Here is a 16,139-nt window from a genome sequence, read left to right on the forward strand (position 1 = left end):
AATGGTTGTTGAAAAAAGCAAATGGGGTGATGAGACAAATATTTGTCCATAAGGGATTATCAAAAGGGGACGGAGGGAGTATAAGAACGATTCAAGATATAATACACTCAAACGCTAAGAAAGTTCGAAAACCTAGGCGGTAGTTCAAAATTCTAGACGTTTCAGCCTAGGATTTTTGGAAAAAGGGCGTTCCGATTAGCCCGTACCCAAAAATTTTATAAAACCTTGTCTCCGCGACTCCATCGACGACGACCTTCCCCTTGCGTTGTCCTTCCTTGGCATTTCCGCTCGAAAATTAGGTAGATCTAACTAGTAGTAGTGGTGGTAAAAAGAGGTTGGTGGTGGTGGGTGGTAATTGGTAAAAGGAGGTGATTGTGGTGGTGGGCGCTAATAAAATTGATGTAATCCCCCGTATTTTTAAATATTTTATAAATGAAAATTTATTTAATTTATAATATTTATTTTTAATTTTTCATAATTTAATTTCAAAAGTTTCAAATTATTAATCTGGGTCGAAAATTATTTGAACAAATTATTTTATGCACCTTTATTCTACAATTTATGTCCAATCACACAAGCCTAACCCATTTGTTTACTTAATCGACCCATTATTTTTTTTATGATGCCCAATCTTTCTTTTTACCCTACAATAATTCCTTCCTATAAATACCCCATGAATCTCCAAAAAAAATTTCCCACACAAAAAGGTTAGTCTTATTTTCATCCTCCTTTGCTTCATTATTTTGCTTAATGTTAATTTAATTGTTTTGGGTTTTGATTTTAGTATAAAGATTATATTTTTAGTATCAAATTATATTTTAATGGTATAAAGATTATAAATTTCAGATTATATTTATGTAATAAATTTCATATTTTATGAATTATAAACCTAGGGTTTCAATTTATTGAAAATCATGATTTTAGGGTTTTTATGAACAATTGATTTAAGGCTTTTATAGTAATGATGTTTTGAAATTTGGTGATTATAACTACTGATTAGTTTAACTTAATTCCAGATTATTTTGAACACATAGATTCGTGTTTTAATTTTTAGATTTTCGTTCGTTAATATTAATCACGTTTTAATCCCGATAAGATTCTGAACTCATCCGATTTTGATGAAAAAGTAGTGTTTTCCATGTGGAAACAACGTTTTAAGAAAGACTCACTACCTTTGGTAGTGAGAACCACCCTCTCGTGGCCAAATTCAGCCTCTAAATATGATTTTCGGGCAGTTTTTGATTTTAACGAAGTTTTTTTTATACTTAAAATATTATCCTTGAGTTTGATTAATAAAATTAATTATGTTTAAAGTTAATTAAGCATATATGTTTTTATTGAATTTTTAAGTGTTGGAAATAGTTTTTAAGTACTACTTTTGATGTTTTATAAAGAGGGTAAAAAGGGAGATTTTTAGGAGTTTTTATATAATTTTCAGATTTTTATTAGACTTTGAACTTGCTGTAATTTCGTGTATAAGAGTGTATTTTAAGGTTTTTATGAAGAAAATTTAAAGAACTATATATAAGCCTTTAGTTTTAACTAAAGGGAAGGTTTTAAAGTGTTGTTTGATTTGGATTTTGAAGGTTTTAAAGTAAGTTAGTATTACTGTAAATTTGATTGATTGGGAATTGATTGAGATGTTATTATTTGGCTTAGGAGAAGAGTTTGTTGAAGGTGATTTCTAGTTAGTAAAGTGGCATACCAATTCGTTTGCTCAAGGTATGTACAAGTTACGAAACCTTTCTTTTAGGTGCATGTTTAAGGACGGATCGAGAACTTAGTATCATGTATAGGATTGACTGGGTTAAATTGTTTGGTTATACATTGTGAATTTCAAATGATGTGCACTATTTTATAATGCAAGTATTATTTGTGTTCTAATTATGCAAGGTGCGTTTAGAGGCAAAGGTATGTGATTGGTAAAAAGATTAATTTATTACTCATTCATGATTATGCAAACAAGATGAGTAAAGGAAGGATTTAAGTCTTATAAGACGAGGTTAAGGTTTTGGGGTGCCTTATGCACTCAAGGTGTTTATACACCGAGGTAGTAAAGGATTAAATAATAAGTGTTGTTTGTCACTAATAAATCAAGAATTGAAATTGGAAACTTGTCTTGTTTGATTAAATTGTGTTTAGAATGTTTGTATTGTTATGTATATGAGTCATCACCAAGTCTAAACCTGTAAATCACGTAAAGTGCAAGATGGATGAGCAATAAAACTCTGGATTGGTGCACTTCTGGAGTAATGACAATCAGGGGTTGGGGTACATGGGGTATTAGCCGTGTACTTTTCTCGAGGCCGTTTGATCTACGAGTCTCTTATTTCAAATATTTTTCAAAACTAGGAGTTAGGTGAGATCTCATACTAACTACGGTCACGGAGTCGCGCCCGTGGTCGTTGGATGTTTATTGATGTTTCCGAAAGGAGGCATGGGTCGAGTCTCTTATTTCAAATATTTTTCAAAACTAGGAGTTAGGTGAGATCTCATACTAACTACGGTCACGGAGTCGCGCCCGTGGTCGTTGGATGTTTATTGATGTTTCCGAAAGGAGGCATGGGGTTTTTCTTTTATTGATGTTCCAAATGGAGCATGGGTTGGACAACCTTGTCTATTGCATAATCCAATGAATAAAAATAATGATTTACCTATTATTAATTAATGGAGTCTTAGTAATATAAATAGTTGAGTCGTGTGTTGAGTCTATAATTTAATGATGCATGATGACTGATTATTAGTAGCATGTTATGGATTTCTTAATTTATTTTGCAGCTTGTATGTACTCAGCTTTGCTGATTGCGTGCTTTATGTGTCTTTCTATGGTCATGGCCTTCGCCTTTCAATGACCCTGTGACAATCCAATTTTTACACTTGTAATATTGGGGAGCAGAATTACCACAGGTTCTAACACATGCAGCATTCATCAGGGTTGTGGGATCTTGAGTAGAGAGTTGGTTGGTTGCATTTTATTTCTTTTGCAAGTTTGAATTTATTTTAATTCGATTTTATTCGACACTATTTCTTTTGGGTTTGAATTTATTTGAACACTGAATTTAATCACTTACTACTTTTATTGGGTTTTGAATAAGGGCCTTAATGGTTTCAAGTTGTATGACTTAATTTGGTTTCATTCGTTGGTTTTGAAACTTATTTATAACTGATTTAGTTTTTCCGCTGCTATTTTCTGATAAAGCCTTAACGTTTGAACACGTGGCGGTAGCACGGCAGTAATTCTCTTGAATATTGTTCAGGGTCCTCAGAGGTGTAAAGTGAGAATTATTGGGGTGTTACAATTGAACCTTATTATACTTTGTTGAAAAAAAAAATATTCCAAAATTGAAGGCTAATATCCACGCGTTTTGAGAATTTTTTTAGATTTCAGGACCCGGTATCGAAAAATTTTGGGATTTAAGGAGATACATCTCGGGTTCATATAATACTGTTTTAATCCATATATGATCATCATATGTTGTCATAAATGTTCATGGTAGGCTTGAGTTAATGAAATTGGTGTAAGTTGTAAACAGGTAAATTGGCCGTTTAAAGGCAAATTGGATGGTTCCACCCAGCCAATTGGACCCCCGGAGGGTATAAGGGACCATGGTATACATTATGGCAATTTTTATTTCCGAGCGAAAAAAGTCAAATTAAATAATTAAAAAATTGAAGACTAATATTCACGCATTTTGCGAAATTTTAAAGGTTTCGGAACTCGGTGTTAAAAAGGCTTGAAATTCCAGGGAATACATTTTGGTGTCATATAATGCCGTTTGGACCACATATATATGATTATTATATGTTGTCATAAATGTTCATGGTAGGTTTGAGTTAATGAAATCGGTGCAAGTTCTAAATCAATAAATTTGTCGTTTAAAGGCAAATCGGGTAGTTCCACCCACCCAATTGGACTCTTGAGGGGTATTAAGGACCATGGTAAACATTTCGGCAATATATTTCCGTGCAAAAAAAATCAAAAAATTCCAAAATTGAAAGCTAATATCCATGCTTTTTTAGAAAATTTCGACTGTTCCGGGGCCGGTGTCGAAAAGAAATGAGATTTTAGGCAATACATCTCAGAGTCATATAATGCCGTTTGGAACCATAAATGAACATTATATGTTATCATAAATGTTCGTGGTAGACTTGAGTTAATGAAATCGGTGCAAGTTGTGAACTAGTAAATTGGCCGTTTAAAGACAAATTGGAAGGTTCCACCCACCCGATTGGACTTCCAAATCGGGTATTAGGGACTATGGTAAATATTTCGGCAATTTTTATTTACGGGCAAAAAAATGTCAAAAAATTTCAAAATTGAAGGTTAATATCTATGCTTTTTGAGAAATCTTGGAGGTTTCGGGACCCGATGTCGAAAAGGCTTGAGATTTTAGGGGATAAATTTTGGAGTCATATAATGCCGTTTGGAACCATATATGATCATTATATGTTGTCATAAATGTTCGTTGCAGGCTTGAATTAATGAAATCGATGCAAGTTGTAAATCGGTAAATTTGTCGTTTAAAGGCTAATTGGATGGTTCCACCCACCCAATTGGACTCCCATAGGGTATTAGGGACCATGGTAAATATTTCGGCAATTTTTATTTTCGGGCGAAAAAAATCAAAAAATTCCAAATTGAAGGTTAATATCCACGCTTTTTGAGAAATTTTGGAGGTTTCGGGGCCTGATGTTGAAAAGGCTTGAGATTTTAGGGATACATCTTGGAATCATATTATGTCGTTTGGAACCATAAATGATCATTATATGTTGTCATAAATGTTCGTGGTAGGCTTAAATTAATGAAATCGGTGAAAGTTGCAAAGCGGTAAATTGGTCGTTTAAAGGCAAATTGGATAGTTCCACCCAACCAATTGGACTCCTAGTGGGTATTAGGGACCATGGTAAACATTTCGGCAATTTTTATTTCCGGACAAAAAAAAAAGTCAAAAAAATTCCAAAATTGAAGGCTAATATTTACGCTTTTTGAAATTTTTTTGAGGTTTCGAGTATTTTTTGCAAAAGCTACAACTCTTCAAAAAGGCATCCTTCTCGCTCTTCAACACGGGATTCAACATTTAGTCATTGAAGTGGAAAATCTCTTAATAATCCACGCAATCAAAGGAGTTTGGCCCATTCTATGCCAAATCGATCACATCATCGCCGAAATCCTCAATATAATCTTCTTTAAAAGTTTTAACAATGGGATATTAACCATGTTTATAGAGAAGCAAATAGAGCAGCAGACTTGATCGTGAATGTAGGTCATCTTTTTAGTGATAACATGGATAATACTCTTTGTACTTCCTCATCTTTGTACCGTATTATTTCCTCATATGCATTAGGAATTTCCCTCATGAAGAGGTGTTTCTAATATTTTCTTTTTTCTTAACTTAAAAAAAAATTTAAAACAATTTTTTTAAAAAAAAAAAGAGAAAGAAATTAAGAAAGAAATACACTAATATGTCACATGGGCCTGTATGGCCTGTCTTGTGCCTAACTTTATGAAGTTGTAGTTAGATAACCATTTAAACGTGTGGGTAGATATGATATATGAGCTCCACTAAATAGACTAATAGAGCATACACACACCAACAATGGTGACTATTAAAGGATGAGAAAAGAAAATGCATTCGCAAGATCAGCTAACAATACACTATGACCTTTAAACTAAGGGGTCAACATAAAATAGGCTGTGCTCTTAAATAATGGAGTTATGGCTACGAAAGAGAAATTTAGAGTGTGTTTATCTTGGGGGAAAAAACAGCTCAATATTTGTGTATATATAGGTGATTATTAGGTTCTCTAATATCGTGAGATTATATAATATTTGCAGGTTCGAAAAGAATGACAGATAGCCTGAGTTGATGATTGATAGAGGGTTGATGATTGATGGATTCGAAAAGCTGAACAAAAAAAATGATGGGAACATAAGATTAGAACATCTAAGCTTCAACAAAATGAAAAATTTCCAATCGCAACACTCGTGTTACTGCTGTTACGTACAATTAGGGAGGATATAAAAGATGATATATCGGAATATATGTGTTACATTTTCTGTATTGATATAATTAGGAGAATAATATATATAGAATTATTACTGTTTAACGAATACATCTTTATAATATATGATTATGATGGTATTTTGCGTAGATTTTGCATGAATAATCTACCAACTCCCTCGTGGATGCAACACTTAATAAAACATGGCCGCATTTGATAAGTGACATAAAGAGAGTATTGATCAATAATAATCAAGCCAGACTATTAACTCTTTCCCCAAACGTGTCAGTGTGTCACTCTCACGGGGTTGGGAGTTAGATTTTGTAGGGTAGCACTCAATGCCTTTAATCTTGGGATATAATTCACGCAAACTTTTCTTTTTTTCTCCTATATAAATGTCTTAACATTATGATGAACTCATCATCATTCAATTGTCAAAAAACTCAAAACCAAACTTAGTTTTCCTTTAATCTTGTGATATAATAAAAATGGGTTTTCATTTGAATAAACAACAAGCGCAAGCCCTAATCTTATCGATGATCATGTCTTTAAGTATGCTTAGTCAAAATGGAGTAGAGGGAACAATAGCGAGTTTTGTGTTCGGAGACTCACTAGTAGATGCAGGAAATAACAACTACTTTATATCGTTATCGAAGGCGAATTACGTGCCTAATGGTATCGATTTCGGAAGGCCGACCGGAAGGTACACCAATGGACGTACCATTGTTGATATCATAGGCAAGTTCTACGTACTCCACAAATAATGTAGTTTTTAGTACTCTATTTTCTGTTTTTGAGACTTTGCCTTTTTTTTCCTAAAAGAAGTGATGATAAAAACCACTTTGCTTTCGTTTCTCCTAATCTTCACGTGTTTTTTTTAGGAAGAATGTGCATATCATCGACTTGAAAAGGAAAGGCACATATCATATGCTAAATTTGGTGTTTTAAAATGTTCAAGCTAAGTAATAATTCATTTATTGGTGAAATCTCATCTACATCATTACCATTTTAACAATATGGGCTCAGCTCATATGTGTGAGTAAAAGCGTCGTATATTTTCTAGTTTGTCGACTTCATTCAAGTTTATTCATATATAACAACATGCTAATCCGTGTCGAATCTATTTACTTATTTATTATTGTGTTATTTATTTATCTATTATTGTGTGAATTAAGCCCAGCAGCTGGGATTAGCAGGATTTAGCCCACCATACTTGGCCCCAAGCACAAAAGGGAGTGTGATTATGCAAGGAGTCAATTATGCTTCTGGTGGCGGTGGCATTCTCAACCATACTGGCGCCATTTTTGTAATTAAGTCTTCTTTTTTCTTACTATTATATCTCATAATCGTCACAATCATGAATAAAATAAATCACTCTACATATTTGTATTATTTTAAGAAAGAGGAAATTCAGGTTAATCTCTTTGATTGCTATAACACGTAAATCTAGTGACAACTTTTTTTTTTTTCCTAAATAAATGATTGTGTATACTGCATAGTGCTAACGTGATAATGTGATATGTTTCAGGGTGGGAGATTAAATCTTGACGCGCAATTGGATAACTTTGCAAACACAAAGCAAGATATTATTTATAGTATAGGAGAAGAAGCAGCAAATGAGCTTTTAAATAAAGCCTTGTTTACAGTAAATATGGGTGCCAATGACTTCCTTGACAATTACTTAACTCCAATAGTTTCAAAACTAGAGCAGAAGTTGGTGTCTCCTGATGCTTTTATAGGTGCTATGATATCAAAATACAGTATACAACTTACGGTAAGATAATATGACTATCTTAAGGATAATAAGTATTGTCAAAGTAAAATATGACAATAACGGAAAAAAAAAGTTATAGAATCTAAAAATGGAAGAAGTAATAATTTCAAAGTATGTGACATATTCGCTTGTCCATTTGTTTACACTATAAAATGGACGCAATTAGAACTTTAATATAATTTTTGAAAATTTTAATCCAACATAAATTATACAAGTATATTATTCGAGAAACTATAAAATAAGGATAAAAATTACATAAATATAACTTAAATTTTATAAATTAATAAAATGTTGATAATAATTAATTAATTGGAGAAAAATAAGTCAATGATGAACTATATAGTCATTAAAATATTATGGTAATCCTATTTCAAACGATCATTACAGAATTTATTTTCATGGTCCCGGACAATCATATTAATGTAAATAATAAGTTGTGAGGGTTCATGTGGTTTTGAACAGAGACTTTACAACATGGGAGCAAGGAAGATAGTAGTAGCAAATGTTTCACCAATTGGTTGCATACCTTTCGAGAGGGATGCGAACCCATCAGCGGGAGATGATTGTGTTGAATTCCCTAATCAATTAGCTCGATCATATAATCTCCGATTAAATAGCCTAATTACAGAACTAAGCAACAACCTCGAGGGATCTAAGTTCGTTTATGCAGATGCTTACAACATCGTTAGTGAAGTCCTCGATAATTACCAAAGTTATGGTAAGCTCACTTGTTAATTGCATGAATGTATTATAGTCTTTAAAATGCACTTAATTAATAATTAGGTGTACATTACATGAAATTTATTTGTGAGTTATAATGTATGGTGACAGGTTTTGAGAATGCAAATTCAGCATGTTGCTATGTGGGTGGGCGTTTCGGAGGTTTAATTCCGTGTGGTCCGCCATCTAAGTATTGCAATGATAGGTCTAAGTATGTGTTTTGGGATCCATATCATCCATCGGAGGCTGCCAACTTATTGTTTGCCAATCGTCTGCTTGATGGGGATACCAATTACATTTCACCTATTAACATTCGTCAACTGGTTAACTCTTAAAACTCTAAACGGAAAGTTAGATGAATTTTTTAAAACGGATGGATCGGAGTTCTAGTAGATCAATGATACATTTTTACGTAGTGTAGTAATTAATTATTAAGGGTCCTCAAGGAAAGCTAGCTATTAATTTTTGTATCTTTATGATCCCATTATTCTTTTGAAGATATGGAAATGCAAGTGCTATTCACTCTTGGTGACTTGGTTATTATGTACGTTTGAAAAATATAAAAGTTTTAGTATAAATTAAGGTTGCTATAAATAGCATTACAAAGTATGTATGGAAGAGGCCTAGTGACAAATACACAAAGCTAATGTAATAAAAACCTAATTAAGTATATAAATCTAATTAAAGATAATTACAGAACTAAGAAGATAATTACAATTGTCTAAGAAGAAAAAAAAGAGACTAATTAAGTCCAAGTCTATCCTATGAGACAAATAACTTAACATTGATATGATTATTATTAGTAATTTTAGGATGTTTAATCTTATCAAAATCATCTGTTTGTGTCCAATTGTAAGGGTGGCATTCATATTAAATATTTAATGCCTTTTTCTTTTTCAAATTCATTTAGTTACAAGCTTTTTTCTAAATCACTTTCTCCTGTATAAATTATTTTTATTCATTTCTCAAAAAATTTCTTCTTACCAAAATTTGTTGTTATTCATCACCTACTACATTTGATTTTACCTGATTCTTCTAGGTTAAGAAAATGGGTAATTTTCAAAATAAACAAAGAACACTCATTTTAATGATGATTTTTTGTTTAAGAATGCTTAGCAATTGCAATTGTAAAAGTAATGGACAGAATCCTAAAATAGCAACATTTGTGTTTGGAGATTCATTAGTTGACGTGGGAAACAACAACTATCTTGTAAGTCTTAGTAGGGCGGATTATCCTCCTAACGGTATCGATTTCGGTATGCCGACGGGAAGATTTTGTAACGGAAAAACCATGCTTGACTTCCTAGGCAAGATTTAATTTAGTCTGTTATAAGCATTCATCAGTTTTTATTTTCGTAGGCTTCAAAAAAAAAAAAAAAAAGTTTTTATTTTCGTAAAACTAGGTCTCATCTCTTTCCTAAACCTTTTACAATTTTACACGAGCTTATAAACCAAGTTTGGTTCTAGTAATACCTCCAGTTATTACATGTAATATGAAATTAAAGTTTTATGCTAGGCCATGTTCACTTCACTTTAAAAAAAAAAATATTTGGTAAAAACAAGTTTAATTTAATAGAAAATAATTTCATTTCAATAAAAATCAATTTCTTTAAATAATTTGAATTCGATAAATATAATTTAAGCAAAAATAATTTCCAGTTGACTTTAATAATATCCGTTTAGTAAAAGTAAGGTGAAATAAACCGGGCCTTATTCTACATTTTAAATAACAATTTTTTTGGTGTTACATTTTGAGTAAACATTTTATTTTTAGGGATATCTAACTATTTATATTTATACAGTAGCAAGTTACCAACTAGCAAATTTTATTTAAGTCATTTTTTTTTTTTTTTTTTTTTTTTTTTGAGAGGTAAATCAGTTTTAGTTAATTTGTTTGATGTTTGAGTAAATATTATTTGTTATGGTGGATTTAGCCGAAGAATTGGGTACAATAGCCAGCCCACCTTACTTGGCTCCATACGCAAAAGGGCCTTTGATTTTGCAAGGGATCAACTATGCCTCTGCTGGTTCGGGAATTCTCAACGAGACTGGCCAAATATATGTAAAACCCCTTTATTTATTTATTTTATTGTTTAGAGTTTTGACATATTCGATAGATAATTAATTAATTACTACTCTCTTCGTTTTTAAATTAAAATATTTTCACCCAAACTCACTTAAGTAGTACCTAGTGTACTAATGTGAGTAATGTTACCCATGTTATTAGATTGGGAGGATAAATTTTGACGCGCAACTCGATAACTTTGCAAACACAAATAATGATATGATCTCCCTTATAGGAGCAGCTGCAACAGAGGAACTTGTGAATAAAGCTCTTTTTGTAGTTAATTTTGGCTCCAATGATTTCATTGCCAACTACTTTGTTCCAGATTATATTAAAGAATTTTGGCAACCAAAGACACCACCTCCTCAAGATTTCATAGATTCCATGATATCAAAATTAAGACTACAACTTACGGTCAGATTCGTACATAAATTAATATTTATACGTAGTATCATATATTCTTTTATAGGGGTCCATAAGAATTAGGTCACATGTTGATTTTTGGAACGGATTATGTACGCTAATATGAGTCAATTAATGTGGTTTGGAACAGAGACTCTTCAATATGGGCGCTAGGAAAATAGTAGTTCCAAATGTTGGACCGATTGGGTGCACACCTGCTGAGAGAGAATTTAACGGAAAATTGAAAAATTCTGATTGTGTTGCATTTCCTAATCAGATAGCTCAATCATATAATGTTCAATTGAAGAACCTTCTTACAGAGTTTAGCAACAATCTTAAGGGATCAATTTTCCTTTATGCTTATGCTTATCGCATTTTCAATGACATTATTAGAGTTTGGTTTGTCATATGTGTTAATATTGTATATTTGGAAAGTTTATCTTGTTTAGGAGTTTTAGGCAAGTTAGGTATTCTATTGTATATTGGTATATATTTGTGATTAATAGAATACAGAAGGCTAAGCCGTTTTCTCCACATCTTTCTCCACTTTAACATGGTATCACAGCCTCTCTAATTTTTAGAGAATTTTTCGATCCTTGGTTTGTTTGTTTGAATTACTTCCGCAAATTCATTTGTTTGTGAGATTAGGCTTCAATTTTTCGTTACAACTTCACAACGATTACATCTTTTTTATTAATTTTTTTTTTTTCGAAATTAGGGTTTCTTTTCCCCAATTCTGATCAGTTTTGTGGTGCATTCCTTCGAGTGTACTGATGGGCGTTTTTTTTATTTGGTTTTTGGTGCTGCGATCTGCTTCGTGGTGCTGCTGTGTGGTGTGTTTGGTGTGCGTGCTGCTGCTGGGTGGTGCGTGTGCCGTTGTTGTGCGTGCTGCTGTAGTGTGGTGCGTGGGGTGCTGCTGTAGTGTGCTGCGTGTGTGTGGTGCTACGGTGTGTCGTTATTGTTGCGTGGGGTGCTGCGTGTGTGTGGTGCTACGGTGTGTGTGGTGCTACGGTGTGCGTGCGTGGTGCTTTGTGTTAATTAGTTTGGTTTTGGTTTGGCTTTGTGATGTGAGGTGCGTTTGTGGTGGCGGTGTGTTGATATTTATTTTATAATTTTGGTGAGTTGTGGTTTGGTTAGTCGTGGTGTAGTGCGATGTCGGGTAATGATGACACACCTCCTCCTCCTCCTAATCCTCCTTCTAAGTACGAGCCGTTCACCGATTACTACCTTCATCCTAGTGAGGGCTCTCAATTGGTGATTTGTCCAGTGTTGCTTACCGTCGACAACTATGAAGAGTGGTCGAGGTCAATTCGCAACAATCTTCGGTCCAAGAGCAAGCTCGGGTTCGTGGATGGTTCTATTGTTCAACCCGATCCCAAGCATCCAGATTTTCGTCAGTGGGGTATTGTTAATTCTACTGTTGTTGCTTGGATTTATAATACTCTTGATGTTTCAATTCGTTCTACTGTTATTATTCCTGATGATGCTAAAACTTTATGGGATGATTTGCGTGATCGTTATTCTCTTGGTAACGGTCCTCGTATTTTTGAATTGAAACATGATATTGCTGATTGTAAGCAAAGAGGTCGTTCTGTTGCAGTTTATTATGGTGAATTGAATAAATTGCAGAATTTATTGTCTAGTTATGTGAAATTGCCTACTTGTACTTGTTCCGCTGCGAAAGAATATGCTAAGTTGCATGAGAATGAGTTGTTGCATCAGTTTTGTCTTGGTTTGGATCCTAAGAAGTTTGGTTCTGTTGTGTCTACTTTGTTGATGAGTGATCCTTTGCCTTCTATGAATGCTGCTTATGCTAAAGTTGTTGCTGATGAGCGTAAGCAATCTGTGTCTGAGGCACATGAGACCTCTTCCTCTACGACTGTTGGTTTTAATGCAACAGGTACGGCTTCCGGTCGAACTACCGAACGGATTGAGTGTACTTATTGTAAAAGGTCTGGTCATGATAAGGACCATTGTTATCAGCTTCATGGCTTCCCGGGTGGGGGGCGTGGAGGTCGTGGTGGTCGAGGAGGTAGTGGTGGTCGGTCGTCTGGCAAGGGCAAGGGTGAGTTTGCTGGTGCTGCTGGAAATTCTCGTGGTAACAATGAGCCGGTTTCTGATTCTGATCGTGGGAGTGTTCCAACGATTTCTGATGCTCAATGGAAGGAACTCATGTCTGCGGTAAAGGGTGTCAAGTCTGGTTCTTCGTCAGATGGCAACAAACTTGGTACGTATAATTCCATTGATTGGCTCATTAACACTGGAGCTTCGAATCATATGTCTGGTAATATTGATCTTTTCACTGATTTACATGACATCTCTTCGCCTGTTGGTTTGCCCAATGGGAAGAGCACGACAGCAACGAAGGAAGGAAGAGTTATTTTGTCTAATAATTTAACTCTTGACAATGTTTTATATGTTCCTGCTCTTAAATGCAACTTGTTATTTGTGTCTCAATTATTAGAAAAACAATGCTATTTTATTATGTTCACTGACAAGCTATGCATTATTCAGGACCGCAGTTTGAGGAACCTGATTGGAGCGGGGGTCCAATGTGATGGGGTCTATATTTTTCGTCCAGTTCGTGCTCGGAATCTGCAGGCGAACAAAGTGGTTATTTCAGATGCAAGTTTGTTATGGCATAGGCGTCTCGGGCATCCGTCAATGCAAGTTGTGAGCTCTCTTCCGGGAGTTTCTAGTAGTCGTAGTACTCATAGTAGTAACTCAGTTTGTTCTTTTGATTGTGACATTTGTTTTATGGGGAAGCAACCCCGAAACTCTTTTCCATTAAGTATGAATAAAGCATCTGAAATTTTTGATTTAGTTCATTGTGATATTTGGGGTCCGAACAAGATTGTTTCTAGTTGTGATGCTCGTTATTTCCTAACCATTGTTGATGATTTTTCTCGTTCTACTTGGGTGTTTTTGATGGCTGGTAAATATCAGGCTTCTCAGTTGGTTCGTGAGTTTTGTGCTATGGCAAAGACTCAGTTTGGCAAGAAGGTGAAGGTGGTTCGTAGTGATAATGGCCAAGAATTTTGAGTTTGGGGTCGTTCTTTGCACAGAAGGGCATTTTGCATCAGACATCGTGTGTTGACACGGCTCAACAAAATGGTAGGGTTGAGCGTAAACACCGTCACATTTTAAATGTGGCCCGTGCTCTTCGATTTCAGGCTAAATTGCCCAAGTATTTTTGGGGTGAGTGCGTTATGACTGCGGTGCATCTCATTAATCGTACTCCTACTCCGGTTTTGAAAGGTAAAACCCCTCATGAGCTTTTATTTGGTCAGTTGCCTTCTCTTGATAGTTTACGAGTTTTTGGTTGCCTTGCTTATGCTGCGAATCGTCCTCGTGTCAAAGATAAGTTTGATTTGCGTTCTTGAAAATGTATTTTTGTTGGTTATCCCCATGGGAAGAAAGGTTGGCGTCTTTATGATTTGGAGACGAATGATTTTTTTGTGAGTCGGGATGTGCAATTTTTCGAAGATAAATTCCCGTTTCTTGAGTCTCTTCCGGATGAGAGGAGAATGTTGTGGGAGAAATATTTTGCACAACCTCTTTTATGGGATGACGAAGAGGATGATTTACGGGATAATTTTGTTAACGAAGGGGGTGCGAATCCCGGGACAGCAAGGTCCGCAACCCAGCCGCGGCAGCAGCCCCCTCACCGCGACCAGGCCGCGGACATGATTGGGCGGCATGCCCTTTGAGTCGGCGTTCTTTGTCAGGTTATTTTGTTTTCCTAGGTCGCTCCCCTGTTTCATGGAAGACTAAGAAACAGCCTACTGTGGCCACTTCCTCTTCTGAAGCTGAATACAGGTCTATGGCTTTTACTTCTCGTGAGTTGAAATGGTTGAAAATGTTGTTGTTTGTTCTTGGTATTAAGCATTAAAAGCCTATGCAGTTGTTTTGTGATAATCAGTCGGCTTTGCATATCGCTAAGAATCCAGTGTTTCATGAACGTACGAAACATATAGAGGTAGACTGTCATTTTGTTCGTGAAGAGTTGATCAACGGTAATATTTCTACCTCATATGTTTCGACAGGTAATCAGTTGGCAGATATTCTCACCAAGGCTCTTGGACGGCAACAGTTTGGTTTTCTCTTACGCAAGTTGGGCATTCGTGATTTACATGCTCCAACTTGAGGGGGAGTATTAGAGTTTGGTTTGTCATATGTGTTAATATTGTATATTTGGAAAGTTTATCTTGTTTAGGAGTTTTAGGCAAGTTAGGTATTCTATTATATATTGGTATATATTTGTGATTAATAGAATACAGAAGGCTAAGCCGTTTTCTCCACATCTTTCTCCACTTTAACAGACATCGTCACTAATTACAAATCTTATGGTACGTTTTAAATTTACTTTTAATTTATGTTTAACTTTAACTTATATGTTTGAGGGTAGCATAAATTAGAACTCAAAGATAAACTAACAACATTTTCTCTGCTATGTTATATATGTACTCGAGTGTACTAGTATACTGTATAGTACAATAAGAGGTGTCAATTCGGTACATGTGTCGGGTTTGGTTAAGTTGGGTCGGGATGTATGTCCATCTCTATTTCTAATGTTAGTTTGGTATGAAATGGAATGGAATGTGGCAGGTTTTGAAGTACCAGATACAGCATGTTGCACTGAGCGTGGACGTTACGGGCAAATAATTGTTTGTAATCCAACATCTACATATTGCAAAGATAGAACAAAGTACGTGTTTTGGGACTTGTTTCATCCAACTGAAGCTACTAATTCGATAATTATTAAACGTCTCCTTGATGGGGATATCAATGACATTTCACCTATGAACCTTCGCCAATTACTCAGCTTATAAAACCTCGATTAATCTACTACAAATATTACTCGTATATATATTGTGTGATACATTATTACATATAAGTGTATTAATGTTATCGATGTATATATTGGAGTGTTAATCAGTATCATTCAAAAGACATTTTGAACTGTTAATAAGTAGAGTATCATTTAAAAGACGAGATGCAATTTTTTTTTGCAATTTGGCAATTCTAATTATTTAACTTTTTTTTTTTATTTTGGTGCATACGAGGGGCAAGGCCCCGGCAAAAAAACACAACTTTATTAATTTACTCCGTATTTAACATTTTTTAAATAAAAATGATGTGAAACAATTCAATGACTAATTATGAACTATGTCT

General features: G+C 34.5%; 2 protein-coding genes across 2 annotated transcripts; both read left to right on the forward strand.

The window, feature by feature from the left end:
* The first annotated feature begins 6,440 nt into the window (after positions 1 to 6,440).
* Positions 6,441 to 9,123, forward strand: LOC145564590 (GDSL esterase/lipase At4g16230-like). Its single transcript, XM_081624866.1, has 5 exons — positions 6,441 to 6,741; positions 7,179 to 7,309; positions 7,532 to 7,777; positions 8,240 to 8,495; positions 8,609 to 9,123. Exons 1-5 carry the CDS (start codon positions 6,492 to 6,494, stop codon positions 8,830 to 8,832), a joined length of 1,107 nt encoding a protein of 368 aa, XP_081480992.1. The 5' UTR covers positions 6,441 to 6,491; the 3' UTR covers positions 8,833 to 9,123.
* Positions 9,124 to 9,545: 422 nt separating this feature from the next.
* Positions 9,546 to 15,796, forward strand: LOC145565693 (GDSL esterase/lipase At4g16230-like). Its single transcript, XM_081625610.1, has 6 exons — positions 9,546 to 9,804; positions 10,432 to 10,559; positions 10,725 to 10,976; positions 11,116 to 11,349; positions 15,289 to 15,313; positions 15,573 to 15,796. The coding sequence occupies exons 1-6, from the start codon at positions 9,546 to 9,548 to the stop codon at positions 15,794 to 15,796; spliced, it is 1,122 nt and encodes a 373-aa protein (XP_081481736.1).
* The last annotated feature ends 343 nt before the right edge of the window (positions 15,797 to 16,139 follow it).

This window comes from Chenopodium album, chromosome 10, assembly GCF_948465745.1.
Source record: "Chenopodium album chromosome 10, dcCheAlbu1.1, whole genome shotgun sequence".
Classification (NCBI taxonomy): domain Eukaryota; kingdom Viridiplantae; phylum Streptophyta; class Magnoliopsida; order Caryophyllales; family Amaranthaceae; genus Chenopodium; species Chenopodium album.

What these genes read in the sequence shown, in the direction of transcription:
- LOC145564590 (XM_081624866.1), top strand. Translation starts at nt 6,492, where the DNA reads ATGGGTTTTCATTTGAATAAACAACAAGCGCAAGCCCTAATCTTATCG. An exon ending in ACCATACTGGCGCCATTTTT is followed by an intron (nt 7,310 to 7,531) that starts GTAATTAAGTCT and finishes GATATGTTTCAG; the next exon opens with GGTGGGAGATTAAATCTTGA. An exon ending in CGATAATTACCAAAGTTATG is followed by an intron (nt 8,496 to 8,608) that starts GTAAGCTCACTT and finishes GTATGGTGACAG; the next exon opens with GTTTTGAGAATGCAAATTCA.
- LOC145565693 (XM_081625610.1), top strand. Translation starts at nt 9,546, where the DNA reads ATGGGTAATTTTCAAAATAAACAAAGAACACTCATTTTAATGATGATT. An exon ending in ACGAGACTGGCCAAATATAT is followed by an intron (nt 10,560 to 10,724) that starts GTAAAACCCCTT and finishes CCATGTTATTAG; the next exon opens with ATTGGGAGGATAAATTTTGA. An exon ending in CACTAATTACAAATCTTATG is followed by an intron (nt 15,314 to 15,572) that starts GTACGTTTTAAA and finishes GGAATGTGGCAG; the next exon opens with GTTTTGAAGTACCAGATACA.